Source organism: Hyperolius riggenbachi, chromosome 6, assembly GCF_040937935.1.
Source record: "Hyperolius riggenbachi isolate aHypRig1 chromosome 6, aHypRig1.pri, whole genome shotgun sequence".
NCBI classification, from domain to species: Eukaryota; Metazoa; Chordata; class Amphibia; order Anura; family Hyperoliidae; genus Hyperolius; species Hyperolius riggenbachi.
Genome location: NC_090651.1, coordinates 30,436,127 through 30,452,779, shown reverse-complemented (window position 1 = coordinate 30,452,779; position 16,653 = coordinate 30,436,127). Strand labels below are relative to the sequence as shown.

At 43.9% G+C, this 16,653-nt stretch overlaps 1 protein-coding gene across 1 annotated transcript in view; it reads left to right on the top strand.

Moving 5' to 3' along the window:
* Window positions 1-16,653, top strand: part of FAF1 (Fas associated factor 1) — a 354,104-nt gene that overhangs the window by 129,757 nt on the left and 207,694 nt on the right. Inside the window, exon 7 of the mRNA XM_068239060.1 lies at window positions 7,905-8,010. Coding sequence (XP_068095161.1) covers window positions 7,905-8,010 — 106 coding nt within the window. The remainder of the gene's footprint in view (window positions 1-7,904; window positions 8,011-16,653) is intronic.

The following is a 16,653-nucleotide window of genomic DNA, read 5'->3' as shown; positions in this document are numbered from 1 at the left end:
GCGTACTGCGCAGACCAAAGACCATACTGGGCTTGTGCAATACACTCCTGGTGACATCAGCGGGAGCGAGGATGCAGCTGCGCAGGCGCAGTGGTTTTCAGACTTTAAAGTCTGAAATTCCAGAAGTGAACCGGAGGCGGGGCCGGAGCATCGGTGAGTGGCTGCGCGGGCACAGGATGTCTGTGGGGGGCCATTAGAAGCCCTGGGTAAGTTTAACTCATTTTCCCCCGACCCCCCTACAGTATCCCTTTAAGTCATTGTTGCACCTCTCTGGGTCCTTCCTTGTCTAAGCGGGAGAGGAGCACTTCTGCAGCAGAAGGGTTTTCAGTTTTCTGGCCATTTGAGTACAGGTAGTCCCCAACTTACAAACGCCCGACTTCGGAAAGACCCGCCGATACGAACGGCATGGATTCTGTGTTTCCATGGGAATAAGTTTTTAAACATTTTTTTTTTTCAAATTGGACTTGTAGTTTTTGAGAAAATTCAAAGAAAAAATTGCTTTTATACTTTTATAAGGAACAGACTAACCAGCAAGCTCATGGTGAATCAGAACTCATTGGAGTGTGTGAGGGGCTACAATGGTCCTAAAAGCTCCCTTACTAAAATACGAAGGAAAACAAGAGTTTGCTTTCTTAAAACAGAAAGAATTTGCAATAATTCAGGTTGGAGTGGGCTTGAGATGTCTCCCAGTGCATCACTGCTGAATATATGCAAATTCACCATTGTTGGCCTTAGAAGCTAAACACACCTCCAGAACCGCTGGAATGCAATGATGTGTCAGCTTGTTAATTTGTACAGAGCCATAATAATCCAACATGCATACAGACTGTTTCGGATTGTTTGATCCTCATCATACTTTTATAAGCAGGTACAGAGGGCAGAGGTGACACTGGGGGCACAGAGGAGGTACAGGGGACAGAGATGGCACAATGTTCCGACTTAAGAATAGATTCAGGTTAAGAACGAACCTTACGTTCCCTATCTCATTTGTTAACCAGGGACTACCTGTATACAGTGGGTTGCAAAAGTATTTGGCCCCCTTGAAGTTTTCCACATTTTGTCATATTACTGCCACAAACATGAATCAATTTTATTGGAATTCCACATGAAAGACGTAACACAAAGTGGTGTACACATGAGAAGTGGAGCGAAAATCATACATGATTCCAAACATTTTTTACAAATAAATAACTGCAAAGTGGTGTGTGCATAATTATTTGGCCCCCTTTGATCTGAGTGCAGTCAGTTGCCTATAGACATTGCCTGATGAGTGCTAATGACTAAATAGAGTGGGCCTGTGTGTAATCTAATGTCAGTACAAATACAGCTGCTCTGTGACGGCCTCAGAGGTTGTCTAAGAGAATATTGGGAGCAACAACACCGTGAAGTCCAAAGAACACACAGGACAGATCAGGGATCAAGTTATTAAGAAATTTAAAGCAGGCTTAGGCTACAAAAAGATTTCCAAAGCCTTGAACATCCCACGGAGCACTGTTCAAGCGATCATTCAGAAATGGAAGGAGTATGGCACAACTGTAAACCTACCAAGACAAGGCCATCCACGTAAACTCACAGGCCGAACAAGGAGAGCGCTGATCAGAAATGCAGTCAAGAGGCCCATGGTGACTCTGGACGAGCTGCAGAGATCTACAGCTCAGGTGGGAGACTCTGTCCATAGGACAACTATTAGTCATGCACTGTACAAAGTTGGCCTTTATGGAAGAGTGGCAAGAAGAAAGGCATTGTTAACAGAAAGCATAAGAAGTCCCGTTTGCAGTTTGCCACAAGCCATGTGGGGGACACAGCAACCATGTGGAAGAAGGTGCTCTGGTCAGATGAGACCAAAATGGAACTTTTTGGCCAAAATGCAAAACGCTATGTGTGGCGGAAAACTAACACTGCACATCACTCTGAACACACCATCCCCACTGTCAAATATTTGCATCAACAAGAAAAAACATCCGTGGGCACCAAATACGGAAGCTTCATTTATTCCAGGAGTTTGCCCATACAGACATTTGCAGATGTAGGTTTAATTATACATCACCGCTCCAAAGTAGCTGGCAGTACACAGAGTAGGTGGTAAGGTCGACAATTGTTTTGCGCTAACCAGCGCTTTATCATAGACAGGACTCCATGGCGGGGAGAAGCTCCACTGTCAAATACGGTGGTGGCAGCATCATGCTCGGGGGGTGCATCTCTTCAGCAGGGACAGGTAAGCTGGTCAGAGTTGATGGGAAGATGGATGGAGCCAAATACAGGGCAAACTTGGAAGAAAACCTCTTGGAGACTGCAAAAGACTTGAGACTGGGGCGGAGGTTCACCTTCCAGCAGGACAATGACCCTAAACATAAAGCCAGGGCAACAATGGAATGGTTTAAAACAAAACATATCTATGTGTTAGAATGGCCCAGTCAAAGTCTAGATCTAAATCCAATCGAGAATCTGTGGCAAGATCTGAAAACTGCTGTTCACAAACGCTGTCCATCTAATCTGACTGAGCTGGAGCTGTTTTACAAAGAAGAATGGGCAAGGATTTCAGTCTCTAGATGTGCAAAGCTGGTAGAGACATACCCTAAAAGACTGGCAGCTGTAATTGCAGCAAAAGGTGGTTCTACAAAGTAGTGACTCAGGGGGCCGAATAATTACGCACACCCCACTTTGCACTTATTTATGTGTAAAAAATGTCTGTAATCATGTATGATTTTCGTTCCACTTCTCACATGTACACCACTTTGTATTGGTCTTTCACGTGGAATTCCAATAAAATTGCTTCATGTTTGTGGCAGTAATGTGACAAAATGTGGAAACCTTCAAGGGGGCCGAATACTTTTGCAACCCACTGTATTTATATCAGGACTAGCGGGTATAGAGCAGGTATATCGCTCTCACAAATGATGTAAATCTATTCTGCGCACACTATCGGGGTTAGCCTCTTCTGTAGCAGTCCAGGCACGACCGTCTTTTGCATTGTTGCAGTATAATTTAGGCCTGCGTCTCACGGCCTCTCCCAGATTACCGTCCCGTGTTTGCTCTGCTCCCGTTAGACGGCGCTTGGCTCTGCTCCGCGGCCGGGAGATTTGCATATGCGCCGGCTCTTTGTGTGTATCGTGTGCAGTGAATGCGAGATCTCGTCCAAGCAGCAACCACAACAAACATCACATCTACATACTGATGCCTCATCTTCTGTTAATGTAAATAAAGTATAATTACACTAAATGTGATCCCAGCCTGACACAATCTGCCGAAAATCCAACGGCTTCAAAACGGGGAATTTTAATTGACAGTTTTGGCAGCGATTAATCCGAATTCCCGGAGCTTCCTTAGTAGAAATGGCAGCTGGTTGTTCCGCCGCAGATGAGGCTGCGCTGTGTCAGCGTCATGGAGTCTGAGCAAGAACTGGTTTGAGGTAGGAAAGAGGGGAAGCCAACTGCGAGAAAAAAAGAAAATTTGTAGTTTTTTAAAGTATTTTTGCCTTTACATTTTTTTTCTGATCAGTTACATTTAAAATAGTAACTCTACTCCTCCTGAAGGGGATCTATAGTGAAAATAATATAATGAATAAATTGCTTATTGTTTACAGTATTCATTTATAGATGAGTTAGTCAGTGTTTGCCAATTGTAATGACGTGTGCGCATCCGCACGTGCCTGCTCATACTCAGAATCAGGAAGTATCACAGCTAACCCCATCCTGCTGTCCGTTGCTGAAATGGTGCTAAATGTGGCTGTTTGTGTTCTGACCCACGTAGTCCCAAATTTGAACACCAACACTTATAAGCAGGGTGTCAAAGCAGTTTTGAGATCCAGAGGTGTAGGTAGCTAAAGTCGAATTCATAGATAAAATAAATACAGTGCTTGAGAACGTTTTCTTCTCAATAGACTAAGAATATATATAGGTTTTTTGACTCCCTTAAGGTGGCCACTAACGATACAGTTTGCCTAACAATCGATTACGAAGATTCTTCTTACGAACGTTTGTAAATGGTCATTTGGGACCACTAATGGGGCAAAACTCTCCTAACCAATCTGATCAGATTGACGGGATTGAACCAAAATTTGGATCTATTTTATTAATCCGATCAGATTGGTTAGGAGATTCTTGTCCATTAGAGGTCCCAAAATATCATTTACGGTAGTTCACAATCAACCGTTCAGCAAATTGTATCATCAATGGCCACTTTAAAGGGGAACTTCAGCCTAAACAAACATACTGTCATTAAGTTACATTAGTTATGTTAATTAGAATAGATAGGTAATATAATCTCTTACCCACCCCGTTTTAAAAGAACAGGCAAATGTTTGTGATTCATGGGGGCTGCTATCTTTGTCATGATGGCAGCCATATTTTTGGTTGAAAGGAGGTGACAAGGAGCAGGAGACACAGTTCCAACTGTCCTGTGTCCTGAGCATCTCTCCCAGCTGCACACGCTAGGCTTCAATAGTCAAAAAAAAAAAAAACTGCACCAAAACAGCAGAACGAGAACAACATGAGAAATCCCCGGGCAGCTTTCTTCTGTGCAGCTAAAAATGAGGCTTGTATAAGAGAAACAAAGTTCTGATGCTGTGAAACTGTTAAAGAAACACCAGGCCTTTCCAGTGCTGCTGAGTCAATTTTTAGTCTGGAGGTTTACTTTAAGAACTGATAGGGGAGGTCATCACGACTGCATGGAATAATCCAGTAATGCACAAAAGTTACTTGCTCAGTTTCTCCATTACTGGACAGACGAGTCATACTCTGAGCACTAACCCAACCATAACTGTTCAAATTCTGTATTTGGCACTATCCCCCTCCATTGAATCCAAATGGCGAGGGTTGAGTCTCCCATCCCAGCATATCTCCTGACTTTCAGAACTATTGCAGTTTACCTCAAAATTATAGAATTTAGGAGTTTTTTTTGTACAGGGGGGGGGAAACATTGGATTAAAGGACACTTGAAGTGAGAGGGATATGGAGGCTTCCATATTTATTTCCTTTTAGGCAATACCAGTTGCCTGGCTCTCCTGCCGATCCTCTGTCACTACCACCTCTATCCATAATCCCTGAATAAGCATGCAGATCAGGTGCTCTGACTGAAGTGCGACTGGGTTAGCCACATGCTTGTTTCAGGTGTGTGGTTCAGACACTTATGTAGCCAGAGATCAATAAGTCTGTCAGATAGGCATGGCAATGCTTAGGAGAGCTCATGGAGAAGCATGTGATCAGTTTGTTCGGCTGATATGTAAAGCTCTTATTTGCTGGTTATGATCATGCGCTAACCCAGGAAGTCTTCGCAGCAAATCAGAACCTTACAAATCTATCAGCTGATCAAAGTGATCAAATGCTTCTCTGTGAGTTCTAAGTATTGCCATCCCCACTGCCAGGCATTTGGTATTGCTTCAAAGAAAATATAGGGCATCCTCCATATTTTTCTTCAGGTATCCTTCAAAGTATACCAGAGCCGAAGCTCGGGTAGAAAATGAGATGCTTGCCTCAAGAGCCTATTGAGGCTTCCTCACCTGCTCTGATGTCCCCCGTCGCTGAGTGTGGCCCCCTTGGAACGGAAAATTAGCAACAAGGCATTGTTACAAATCCTATCGGGGCTGCACAGCTCCTTTCTCTGCCGTGTGGCCGTGGGAGCTTGCTCGCGCGTGCGCAGTGTGCCAGAGCCACTCATGTACAAGCAGCTCCCTGCTACTGCGCATGCGTGGGCAGACTCCTTCTGCTGGCCGCGCTCGTCACAAAGGAGGAGCGGGGAGCCATGCTCAGCGATGAGGGACAACAGAGTCGCTAGGGAAGCCTCAATAGGATCCTGAGGTTTCCCTCTCTCAAGGTAAGTATCTCATTTTGATCCTGAGCTTCGGCTTGGGATCACTTTAAAGTGAAACTCCAGACTAAAAATCTACTCAGCAGCACTGAAAAGGCTTGGTGTTTAACCGTTTCACAGCATCAGAACTTTGTTTTTCTTACCCAAGCCTCATTTTTAGCTGCACAGAAGAAAACTACCCGGGCATTTTTACCCTGATGCTGTCCAAAGCAGGATGGGATTTTTGATGATGTTCTCGTTCTGCTGTTTTGAGATTATATTACCTATCTATTTTAATTAACATGACTAATGTAACTTAATGACAGTATGTTTGTTTAGGCTGAAGTTCCCCTTTAAAGAGACACTGAAGCGAAAAAAAATGATGATATTATGATTTGTATGTGTAGTACAGCTAAGAAATAAAACATTAAGATCAGATACATCAGTCTAATTGTTTCCAGTACAGGAAGAGTTGAGAAACTCCAGTTGTTATCTCTATGCAAACAAGCCATTAAGCTCTCCGACTAAAGGTGGCCATACACTGGCCCGATTCGCCGCCGTTTCGACAGCAGATTCGATCACTGGGATCGAATCTGCTGCCAATCGTTCGCGCTACACGCTGAATTTCGATCCTTTTCGTCCGATCCCATCGATCGCTCCGTGCGGAAAATTAGCGTCGATCGCCCGTGGGTAGGGAGCGCGTCGCTAGCGCCGTTCGAGTGCCCGACGACCGACGCAATAGAGCCGCATACATTACCTGCTCCGCCGGCACGTCTACGCCCGCTCACCGCTGCTCCGTGTCAGCGCTGGACTCCGGCATGCTTCAGTTCCTCCGGCCCGGCAAGAAGTTTAAACAGTAGAGGGCGCTCTACTGTTTAAACTTCCTGCCAGGCAGGAAGAAGTAAAGCATGCCGGGGCCGGAGACCAGAGCGGAGACGGAGCAGCGGTGACCTGGGGACTGGAGTCGCGCCGGCGGAGCAGGTAATGTATGCGGGCGGGGGGAGCGGCGGCAGCACCACCACCACAACAGATTGTGAACGGTTTCAGGCTGAAATCGGTTCACAATCTGTTTGCAGTAAAGGTAGCCATACGATCCCTCTCTGATCAGATTCGATCAGATAAGGATCTGTCAGTTGGTCGAATCTGATGGCAAATCGACCAGTGTATGGCTACCTTAAGTTAATCCTGGAGAGGGCTGTTATCTGACTTTTATTATCTCAACTGTAAGTGAACTGTTTACTTTTTCTCTGCCAGAGGAGATGTCATTACTTCACAGACTGCTCTGAAAGAATCATTATGAATGCTGAGTGTTGTGTAATCTGCACATATTATAGAATGATGCAATGTTAGAAAAAACACTATATACCTGAAAATAAAAGTATGAGAATATTTTCTTTGCTGCTAATCTTCTAGTAATTATTCATAGTACACAACCAATTCACTATATCATATTTTTTTTTTCACTTTAGTGTCTCTTTAAATACATTTTTTCTGAGACTCCTAAGTTGGGCTGCTCAGCTAACCTGGTGACCATTTTCGCACATTACTTCAGCATCTTATTTTTCTGTAACTACTAGTCGTTCTGACTTGCAGTTTTCACCAAAACCTTTATTTAATATATATTTCTTTATCCTATCCTCATTTTCTGTTGCCTAGCTTTGTGACAAACTTGCTTTAAACTTCACCATTAACATTATATCTGCTCTTCATTATCCCTCCAATTACAGTGGATGTTGGAAGCCGTGTGTTACCTCAGAGACTAGTTAATGCAATATTGGGTTTCTGGTTCTTTCCCTTTGTGTCGTGACATTGTGACATGTGTTATAACACGTCAGGGTGGCCCTGAGCCGTCCGGGTCCCCGTTGGAAGGCTGAGCGCTTCTGTTTAACAAATTAAGTCTTAATAATTATGTCAGTGTTATCTATGTGTCTGAGAAGTAGCGGGCACAGAGGACGTGGTATTTATGTACGGTCAGTACTGTAGCAGCTCTGATGGGGATGAGGCTGTGCCCAGGCTTGCCTGTGTGACACCCTCGCCCGTCCCCAGAGGGGACATCGCTCTAAAGAGACGTGCCACTGCTTGTCCTCGCTGACTTGCTGTCTCTATTTCCATCCTTCCAGCTCTCACCAGGAGTCATTAAAACAGAACTACATGCTGATCATCACTCACCGCGAGGTCCAGAGGGACTACAGCCTGCAGTTCTCCGGGAGCTGCACGATACAAGAGGTAAGTGAAGCCCAGGCCTCCAGAAACAACAGTCTCATTAATGGCCATCAATGCGCAGAAGTACAGTATCCACTCATCACCTCGAGTTCTGCTTCGCCCTTCTCTGCTTCCTTCTTTCCCGGAGGTGCAGCACAGAAGTTCCACCAGCTCCTTACTGGCCAAATGACGCAAATCCATAACGGTTCAAATAAATATAAATAACGTATAGCGCAAATAGCGTGTGCTCGTACCTCCCAACTTTTTGAGATGAGAAAGAGGGACACTTAAAGAGACTCTGTAGCCTCTTAAAATTCATCTTTTTCTTTCTACACTATCACCCCATCTAAAACGCTGCTATCCCGCAGCAGAACAAAATGTTTAAACCCCCCCCCCCCACCTCAAACACCAGGGCACTTTCCTGGTCGTGGATTTTGCTGCCCAGGGAGGCAGAGTTGTGAGCTGTAGCTCTGCCTCCATTCGCGTCAATCAGCCCTCAGTGAAAGAAGACTGAGCCGGGAGAGGCAGTGATCAGCTCCGATTGACGAGAATAGAGGCAGAGGGGCAGTGATCAGCAGCAATTAATGGGAGTAGAGGCAGAGCTACAGCCCAAAGCTCTGCCTCTACTAGGAAGCGCTCCCCCAACATTGCCCCGGGGATTTGGGGCGTTTAACACAGCTTTCTGCGTTTTAGATCGGGTGATAGTGTAGAAGGGGATTGTTAAATAAAAAGTGGAATTTAATGTTTAAGCCACACCCCTAGTCATGGGTGCCATAAAGATTTCATAAGAAAATGTTGTTTCATAATTCAAACCACTCTGGGCCTTTCTTTCCTGGTTCATTTTGTGCAGATCAACATTTTAAAATTAGTAAAATATCACTTTAAAGGATGGTAATAAAGTTTAGAGTCGATCAAACACATTTTTAGTAGATATATTTACATAGAAAGAGGGACACAGTCCAGAAAGAGGGACAAATGAGGAGGAAAGAGGGACAGGGCTCCCAAAGAGGGACTGTCCCTCCAGAAGAGGGACAGTTGGGAGTTGTGTGCAGTTGGCCCTCAGGTCCTGCAAAAAACCCGTCTGTTTCAAAATGTACTTGTCTGCTGCTTACACAGATGGTAGGCCACTCACTACATTGAATGGAAACATAGGCCTCAATTCACTAAGCTTATCTCCTGTCTTTAATAACTCTTCTAGAGTTGTTACCATGGTGATAAGGCATGTAGTATTCAGGAAACATTTTACCTCAGGCAAACCTAAAGTTAACTCTTCTGTCTTTAAGTTAACTCTTCAATCCTTATAATGACTCCAGAGTTAAAGACAGGCTGTTTATTAACTGCATGTGAAAATAACTACAGAGGAGGTAAATTAACTACAGAGGAGGTAAAATAACTACAGAGGAGGTAACTTAAGGAATGAAGAGATAAGATAACTCTATTACTGTGTGGAGGTAAGTTTTCTCTTGCCTTATTATCTCCAGCATGATCTTGGTGAATTGAGGCCATAGAGAGGAAACAAGTGGCCAATTGGGATACTTACTAGGGCTGTGCAGTCGGTACAAAAATCATCCGGCTGAGACTGCTCAGTTTATGAAACCTCCGACTCCCGGTACCCAAACATTGCTCAGACTCAGGGTAATGCATTGGCTTCTCCCGTCCCTCTCGCATCCAGCGCTGGATCCCTCGAAGTTTGTCTACAATGGCTTGACGATGGAGCTCGGCTGCACTGCACAGGCAGGTCGCACCTGCGAATTGTCAAGGAGCCGAATGGGCTTGGCTTTTTCTGAGAAAGCAGAGCCTGTTCAGCTCCCTGCTACTGCGCAGGTGCGATCTGTCTGTTTTATTCATACCTGGGACCTCCTCCAGCCCCCTCCACACCCGATTGCTCCCACGCCGTCTTCGCTTGCTCGGTAGAAGCTCCGTTCGCTTGGCCAGTCGGGCCATACTGCGCATGTGCGGCACAGCCGCGTGTGCCTGTGGCTGGGAGCACTCTGCGTCTGTGCTATAGTACTGCGCAGGCACAGAGTGCTCCCAACCGCGGGAGCGGGACAGGGATGTGCTCGCGGGTGAACTACGCCTGCGCCGACTGACTCCGACTTGCCAAGCTAATGGGGCGTCTACCGAGCAAGCGAGGAGGCGGAGGAAGATGGCGTGCGAGAGATCGGTGTGGAGGGGGCTGGATGAAGCACAACATGACAACATGAGCATTACCTGGTCACTCTTGTGTACACGGCATGAGCATGGCCTGGTCCCACTTGTGTACATGGCATGAGCATGGCCTGGTCACACATGTGCACATGACATGAGCATGGCCTGGTCACACATGTGCACATGACATGAGCATGGCCTGGTCACACTTGTGTACACGGCATGAGCATGGCCTGGTCCCACTTGTGTACATGACATGAGTATGGCCTGGTCACACTTGTGTACACGGCATGAGCATGGCCTGGTCACACTTGTGTACATGGCATGAGCATAGCCTGGTCACACTTGTGTACATGGAATGAGCATGGCCTGGTCACACTTGTGTACATGGAATGAGCATGGCCTGGTCACACTTGTGTACATGGAATGAGCATGGCTTGGTCACACTTGTGTACATGGAATGAGCATGGCCTGGTCACACTTGTGTACATGGAATGAGCATGGCCTGGTCACACTTGTGTACATGGAATGAGCATGGCCTGGTCACACTTGTGTACATGGCATGAGCATTACCTGGTCACACTTGTATACATGGCATGAGCATGGCCTCGTTACACTTGTGTACATGGCATGAGCATTGCCTGGTCACACTTGTGTACATGGCATGAGCATTGCCTGGTCACACTTGTGTACATGGCATGAGCATTGCCTGGTCACACTTGTGTACATGGCATGAGCATTGCCTGGTCACACTTGTGTACACGGCATGAGCATGGCCTCGTTACACTTGTGTACATGGCATGAGCATTGCCTGGTCACACTTGTGTACATGGCATGAGCATTGCCTGGTCACACTTGTGTACATGGCATGAGTCAACAGTTCTCAGAGAGTCTTTCCAGATTACTTTTCAGCGGTCACCAAAATATCTGAACCCCTATTGTTTGCTTTGCTTTATTTTTGCTTTTTATGGGATTCAAATTACTGTATTTTTTGGGGGGAATTGAAGGCCCTCTGGACTTTAAGACGCACCTAGGTTTAGAGAGGTAAAAACCAGGTAAAAAAAATATACTAAACCTGGTTCGTCCATGGTCCAGGAGCATCTTGTAGATGTTCTCTCCCTTGTCCTTCCTGTGTCCCCTTGTGTCCCCTTCTGCCCCGCTTGTGTCTTCCTGCACTCCCCTTTGTGTCCTGCTCTGCTGCCCACCTTTTTCTTATCAGCAGAAGCTGGCACAAGGGGAGCAGTGAGGGAGAGAAGTGTCTGATTGCTGCGGTCTCCGGTGGATTAGGTGAGCCATGCTGCCACTGCTTGCATTTATTCAGGGGGAGTGGAGGACACACAGGGACAATGAAGGAAGCCCCGACATGTCAGCGGTTCGAATCAGTGGGCACTCGTAACTCCCTGAATTTTGCATACAAGACACAGTGACTTTTTATCTCCAGAAAGTGCGTCTTACATGCAGAAAAATACTGTACCTCCTGCACCAAACAATAGATCATCTGCTTCTCCTAATATCCTATTGGTGCAATGTATTTTGCTTAAACCTTTCCCCCCCTTAATGTATAATTAAAGTAAATGCATATACACATGAACTGGAGCTTTAAAGTGGATCCGAGATAAACTTTTACTCATTGCATAATTGTGTTCCTTTCATATAGTTTATAGGGCATTCTTCAAGCCAAATGCTTGTTTTTTTTTTGTTTTAATACTCTTTAATTCCATATAAACGAAACAATCCTCGCCCACAACTTCTCCAGTGCCTTTGCACTTTCAGCCTTAGTAGCAAGGGCTTATGGGAGCTCAGTCTGGGCAGGAGGAGGAGGTTACCAGACAGAGATTTCAGAGGCAGAGGGGAGGAGGAGAGAGGAGTGAAGTTTTCACAGGCTGAATGCTGGAGATGCTCTCAGCTTGCCTGTGCGTAATGTGACAAACAGAACATGGCTGCTCTCATTGTATCAAAGGAATAAATAATCATAAACTGTTCAAATTGTTTGCAGCTAGATTTGCTGTGTAAACTATCTAAACTTTAGATAAGCTATATAGACAAGTTACTTGTTAAAGTTAGTTTTTCCATCTCAGATCCGCTTGAAGTACTTCTGTTGCAGAAACTGACTAGACATTTTAATTACTCTGTAACATACTCTGTAACAAAGTTAAAAATAAAAAATATTTAGAAAAGGTATATGCTTCTGTCGGGTCGGCACTTTTGCATGTTGGGGTGCACACAGCCACATCACCTGGTACGTACTGCACCTTTCCAGTCTGCGCAGGCGCAGTATGCGCCCGATGAAGTGGCTGCAGACGTCTGCACATGCAGATACTCCAACCCTCTGGCGGGTCGGCGAGCTTCACGAACTAATTATTGGAACTGAAATTGGCTTGGTAAGCTCAGTGACCCCTGACCAACATACACAGGTGAGTCTAATTATGAGAAAGAGTATTCAAGGGGGTCATTTGTAAGTTTCCCTCCTCTTTCAATTTTCTCTGAAGAGTAGCAACATGGGGGTCTCAAAACAACTCTCAAATGACCTGAAGACAAAGATTGTTCACCATCATGGTTTAGGGGAAGGATACAGAAACCTGTCTCAGAGATTTCAGCTGTTTGTTTCCACAGTTAGGAACATATTGAGGAAATGGAAGACCACAGGCTCAGTTCAAGTTAAGGCTCAAAGTGGCAGACCAAGAAAAATCTCGGATAGACAGAACAGACGAATGGTGAGAACAGTCAACCCACAGAGCAGCACCAAAGACCTACAATATCATATTGCTGCAGGTGGAGTCACTGTGCATTGTTCAACTATTCAGCGCACTTTACACAAGGAGATGCTGTATGCGCGAGTGATGCAGAGGAAGCCTTTTCTCCGCCCACAGCACGAACAGAGCCACTTGAGGTATGCTAAAGCACATTTGGACAAGCCAGCTTGATTTTGGAACAAGGTGCTGTGGACTGATGAAACCAAAATTGAGTTATTTGTGCATAACAAGGGGTGTTATGCATGGAGGAAAAAGAACACAGCATTCCAAGAAAAACACCTGCTACCTACAGTAAAATATGGTGGTGGTTCCATCATGCTTTGGGGCTGTGTGGCCAGCGTAGGGACTGGGAATCTTGTCAAAATTGAGGGACGCATGGATTCCACACAGTATTAGCAGATTCTGGAGACCAATGTCCGGGAATCAGTTACAAAGCTGAAGCCGCGCCGGGGCTGGATTTTTGAAGAAAACTACCCTAAACACTGCTCAAAATCCACTAATGCATTCAAGGCATTCATGCAGAGGAGCAACTACAACGTTCTGGAATGGCAATCTCAGTCCCCAGACCTGAATATAATTGAAAATCTGTGGTGTGAGTTAGAGAGCTGTCCATGCTCGGAAGCCATTAGACCTGATTGAACTAAAAAGGAATGGTCCAAAATACCTTCAACCAGAATCTATACTCTCATTGGAACCTTCAGGAAGCGTTTAGAGGCTGTAATTTCTGCAAAAGGAGGATGGAGAGAAGGGTGCATAGGATTGACACCAGTAGAATATTGATAAAATTAGCGATATTTTATTGCTGGATTCAGATAGTAAAATATCAGTAGTTATACTATCGCTAAACCTAACCCTACTTTTGCACAGAAGCCTTCCTCTACCGGTACGTAACTCTAAGACCCCTTCCCCCCCCCTCCCACCCCCTGGTGGCACCTAACCCTAAGACCTCCCCCCTTGGTACCTAACCATAAGCGCCCCCCCCCCCCCTCATTTGGTCTTGCTTAAAACCTAAGGACCCCCCCCCAGTGGTGCCTAAATCTAAGCCATCCCCTCCCTGGTGATCCCTTTTTTGCCGCATTACAAAAGCTGTGATTTTCTGCAAAAACAGTACATTTAGTTAGGCGCTCACAGATACCTGATAGTGGCCACTGCCAGCCTCCCAAATTTCCGGTATTTTCCGCTAATTGCGGCTTTTAGAATAGGCACTGTTTTTTCCATAAGGGCTCCTGCGCCCTTTGTGCATGATTCGCTTAACACTCCTCATCGGCATCACAAAGAATATCGGTCAGTTAATGATGGTCAGCAAGAAAAAAAAAATGACCTCTTTCCTACAAGCAGGTGTCCATCGGCCCACTCAGGGTGATTGAAAACAATAGTCTTTATCTTAGATTTTGTTGCAGATATCTGTTTACCAGGGATTTTTCCTGATCTCTTCTTATACTGGAAGAAACGCATGTGAGTCTTTAATTATAATGATAATGTCACAACTACCTCCCTCATTTTTAATCAATGGCCTCAATTCACGGAGCATTATCAAATGTTTATCAAACATTTTATCAAACGTTTGATAATTTACCTCATGGGTAAAATCTCATTTTAAATTCACTTAGGTGTTATATATTTATCGAATGTTTTACCGATAAAACGTTCAACAAATATATAACACCTTAGTGAATTCAAAATGAGATTTTACCCATGTGGTAAATTATCAAACGTTTGATAAAGTGTTTGATAAACGTTTGATAATGCTCCGTGAATTGAGGCCAGTGTGTATAAATAATTCAGAACTTATCTGTAAACCTCTCTTATTTTAATTCTTTGATAGACCTCTTTTTTTTTTTTTTATAAATGCGTAGCACTGCTTTTATCCACAAGAGGGCAGCCTTTGACGTCACTCCTCACTTTACCAATCCAGCCAACTGCTTTACTGCCGCAAATTAGCTTCTGAAATATAAACAGAACCCAGTATAATGGCCGGGTTATTGTTTGATCTGGAGATAATTGGCACATTGCTGGAAGGAGACTTAATTTCACCCTTTTAAATTAAACAATGAGATTTAAAAAGATATAAAATATTCATTAATATTTAGTGATTATAAAATAGCGGCACATATTTATTTTGCCATTATTACTGTTTCGAGAGGGGAAATAACTGCAAATATATCCAAAATGGAGTTGGCCATTCTGACAAGTAGAAATGTTTAAGCAGTGTTAATGCAATCTACTCACACGGCCTGTTCTATGCAGAAAGATTCAAAATGACTACATCAATTATTAAACGGCGAAATTAATATTCCATCAACTACCCGATCACTTCCTGCCGTTCTCTGCAACTGTCTCCGGGCAGCGATGTGTTTGGATAGTAAAATATACATGGGGGAAATACAACGAAACAAATATAACCATCATTATTCGTTCCGTCTGCAAGAAATTGCTTTTTAAACCCTTTCATTTCCATATGATCTCTCTGCATGCGAGTTTGTTTTCTCTTTATTTTAATGCGGAATTGAGGTCTCGCTTACGGCATCGCATAATACAAAGAAATCTTGTTTAAAACATGTACAAAAGGAGTCTTTCAGCTGAAATATGAACAATGTAGTATATCATTTTGGTGTTTAAATCAGTTTTGTTTAAGTATCTCCTTTCATTTTTTTTATGTGATTTTTATTGGGACTAATGTTACAAATGAGTTGCTGGTATCAGAAATCACCTTAAAGGGGAACTTCAGCCTAAACAAACATACTGTCATCAAGTTACATTAGTTATGTTAATTAGAATTGAAAGGTAATATAATCTCTTACCCACCCTGTTTTAAAAGAACAGGCAAATGTTTGTGATTCATGGGGGCTGCCATCTTTGTCATGGGGGCAGCCATCTTTTTGGTTGAAAGGAGGTGACAAGGAGCAGGAGACACAGTTCCAACTGTCCTGTGTCCTGATTACCCCTCCCAGCTGCACACGCTAGGCTTCAAATGTCAAATTCAAAATGTAAAAAAAAAAATTGCACCAAAACAGCAGAACGAGAAGAACAAAATCAGAAATCCCATCATGCTTTGCACAGCATCAGGGGAAAAAAGCCCGGGCAATTTTCTTCTGTGCAGCTAAAAATGAGGCTTGTATAAGAGAAACAAAGTTCTGATGCTGTGAAACTGTTAAAGAAACACCAAGCCTTTTCAGTGCTGCTGAGTCGATTTTTAGTCCGGAGGTTCACTTTAAGTGAAAAGTACATTTCTCATTTGAAATTACTTTTAAATACATATTTTTGTTTTCATGACAATTTATTATTTTACCCTTTTGAGAGCAGCATTAGCATTCTCTATAAAGACATTCAATAGTATTGTGTCATTTACTTTTAGCAGATGTGAAAGCGTCCAACTAAGAGTGTTCTTTAAAAGTTCAGCAGGTTTTCTGTTTGTAAAGGGAATGTATACCGGTAATTCTTTCTTTTTTTATGACCGTTATACTTGGTTTATATCTTTTACGCCTTATTAAGAATCTCGCTTGTTAAGGTGGCCACACACCATACAATTTTTTAAATCTATGTTCAATTTAAGAATTGCAATCAATTTTTCTGACTGATTGTAACATTTCAAAAATATGACCAATGTACCACACACCTTTGTTCAATTTTGTTCCTCAATTATGATAAAAATGATAGGAAACTTAGAGAAAATTGCTAGGGTGTGTATATTAATAAATTAACAATCCAACACACACCATACAATCTTTAGTAGAAATTGAAGAGAAATATCTGGCATTCCGGATCG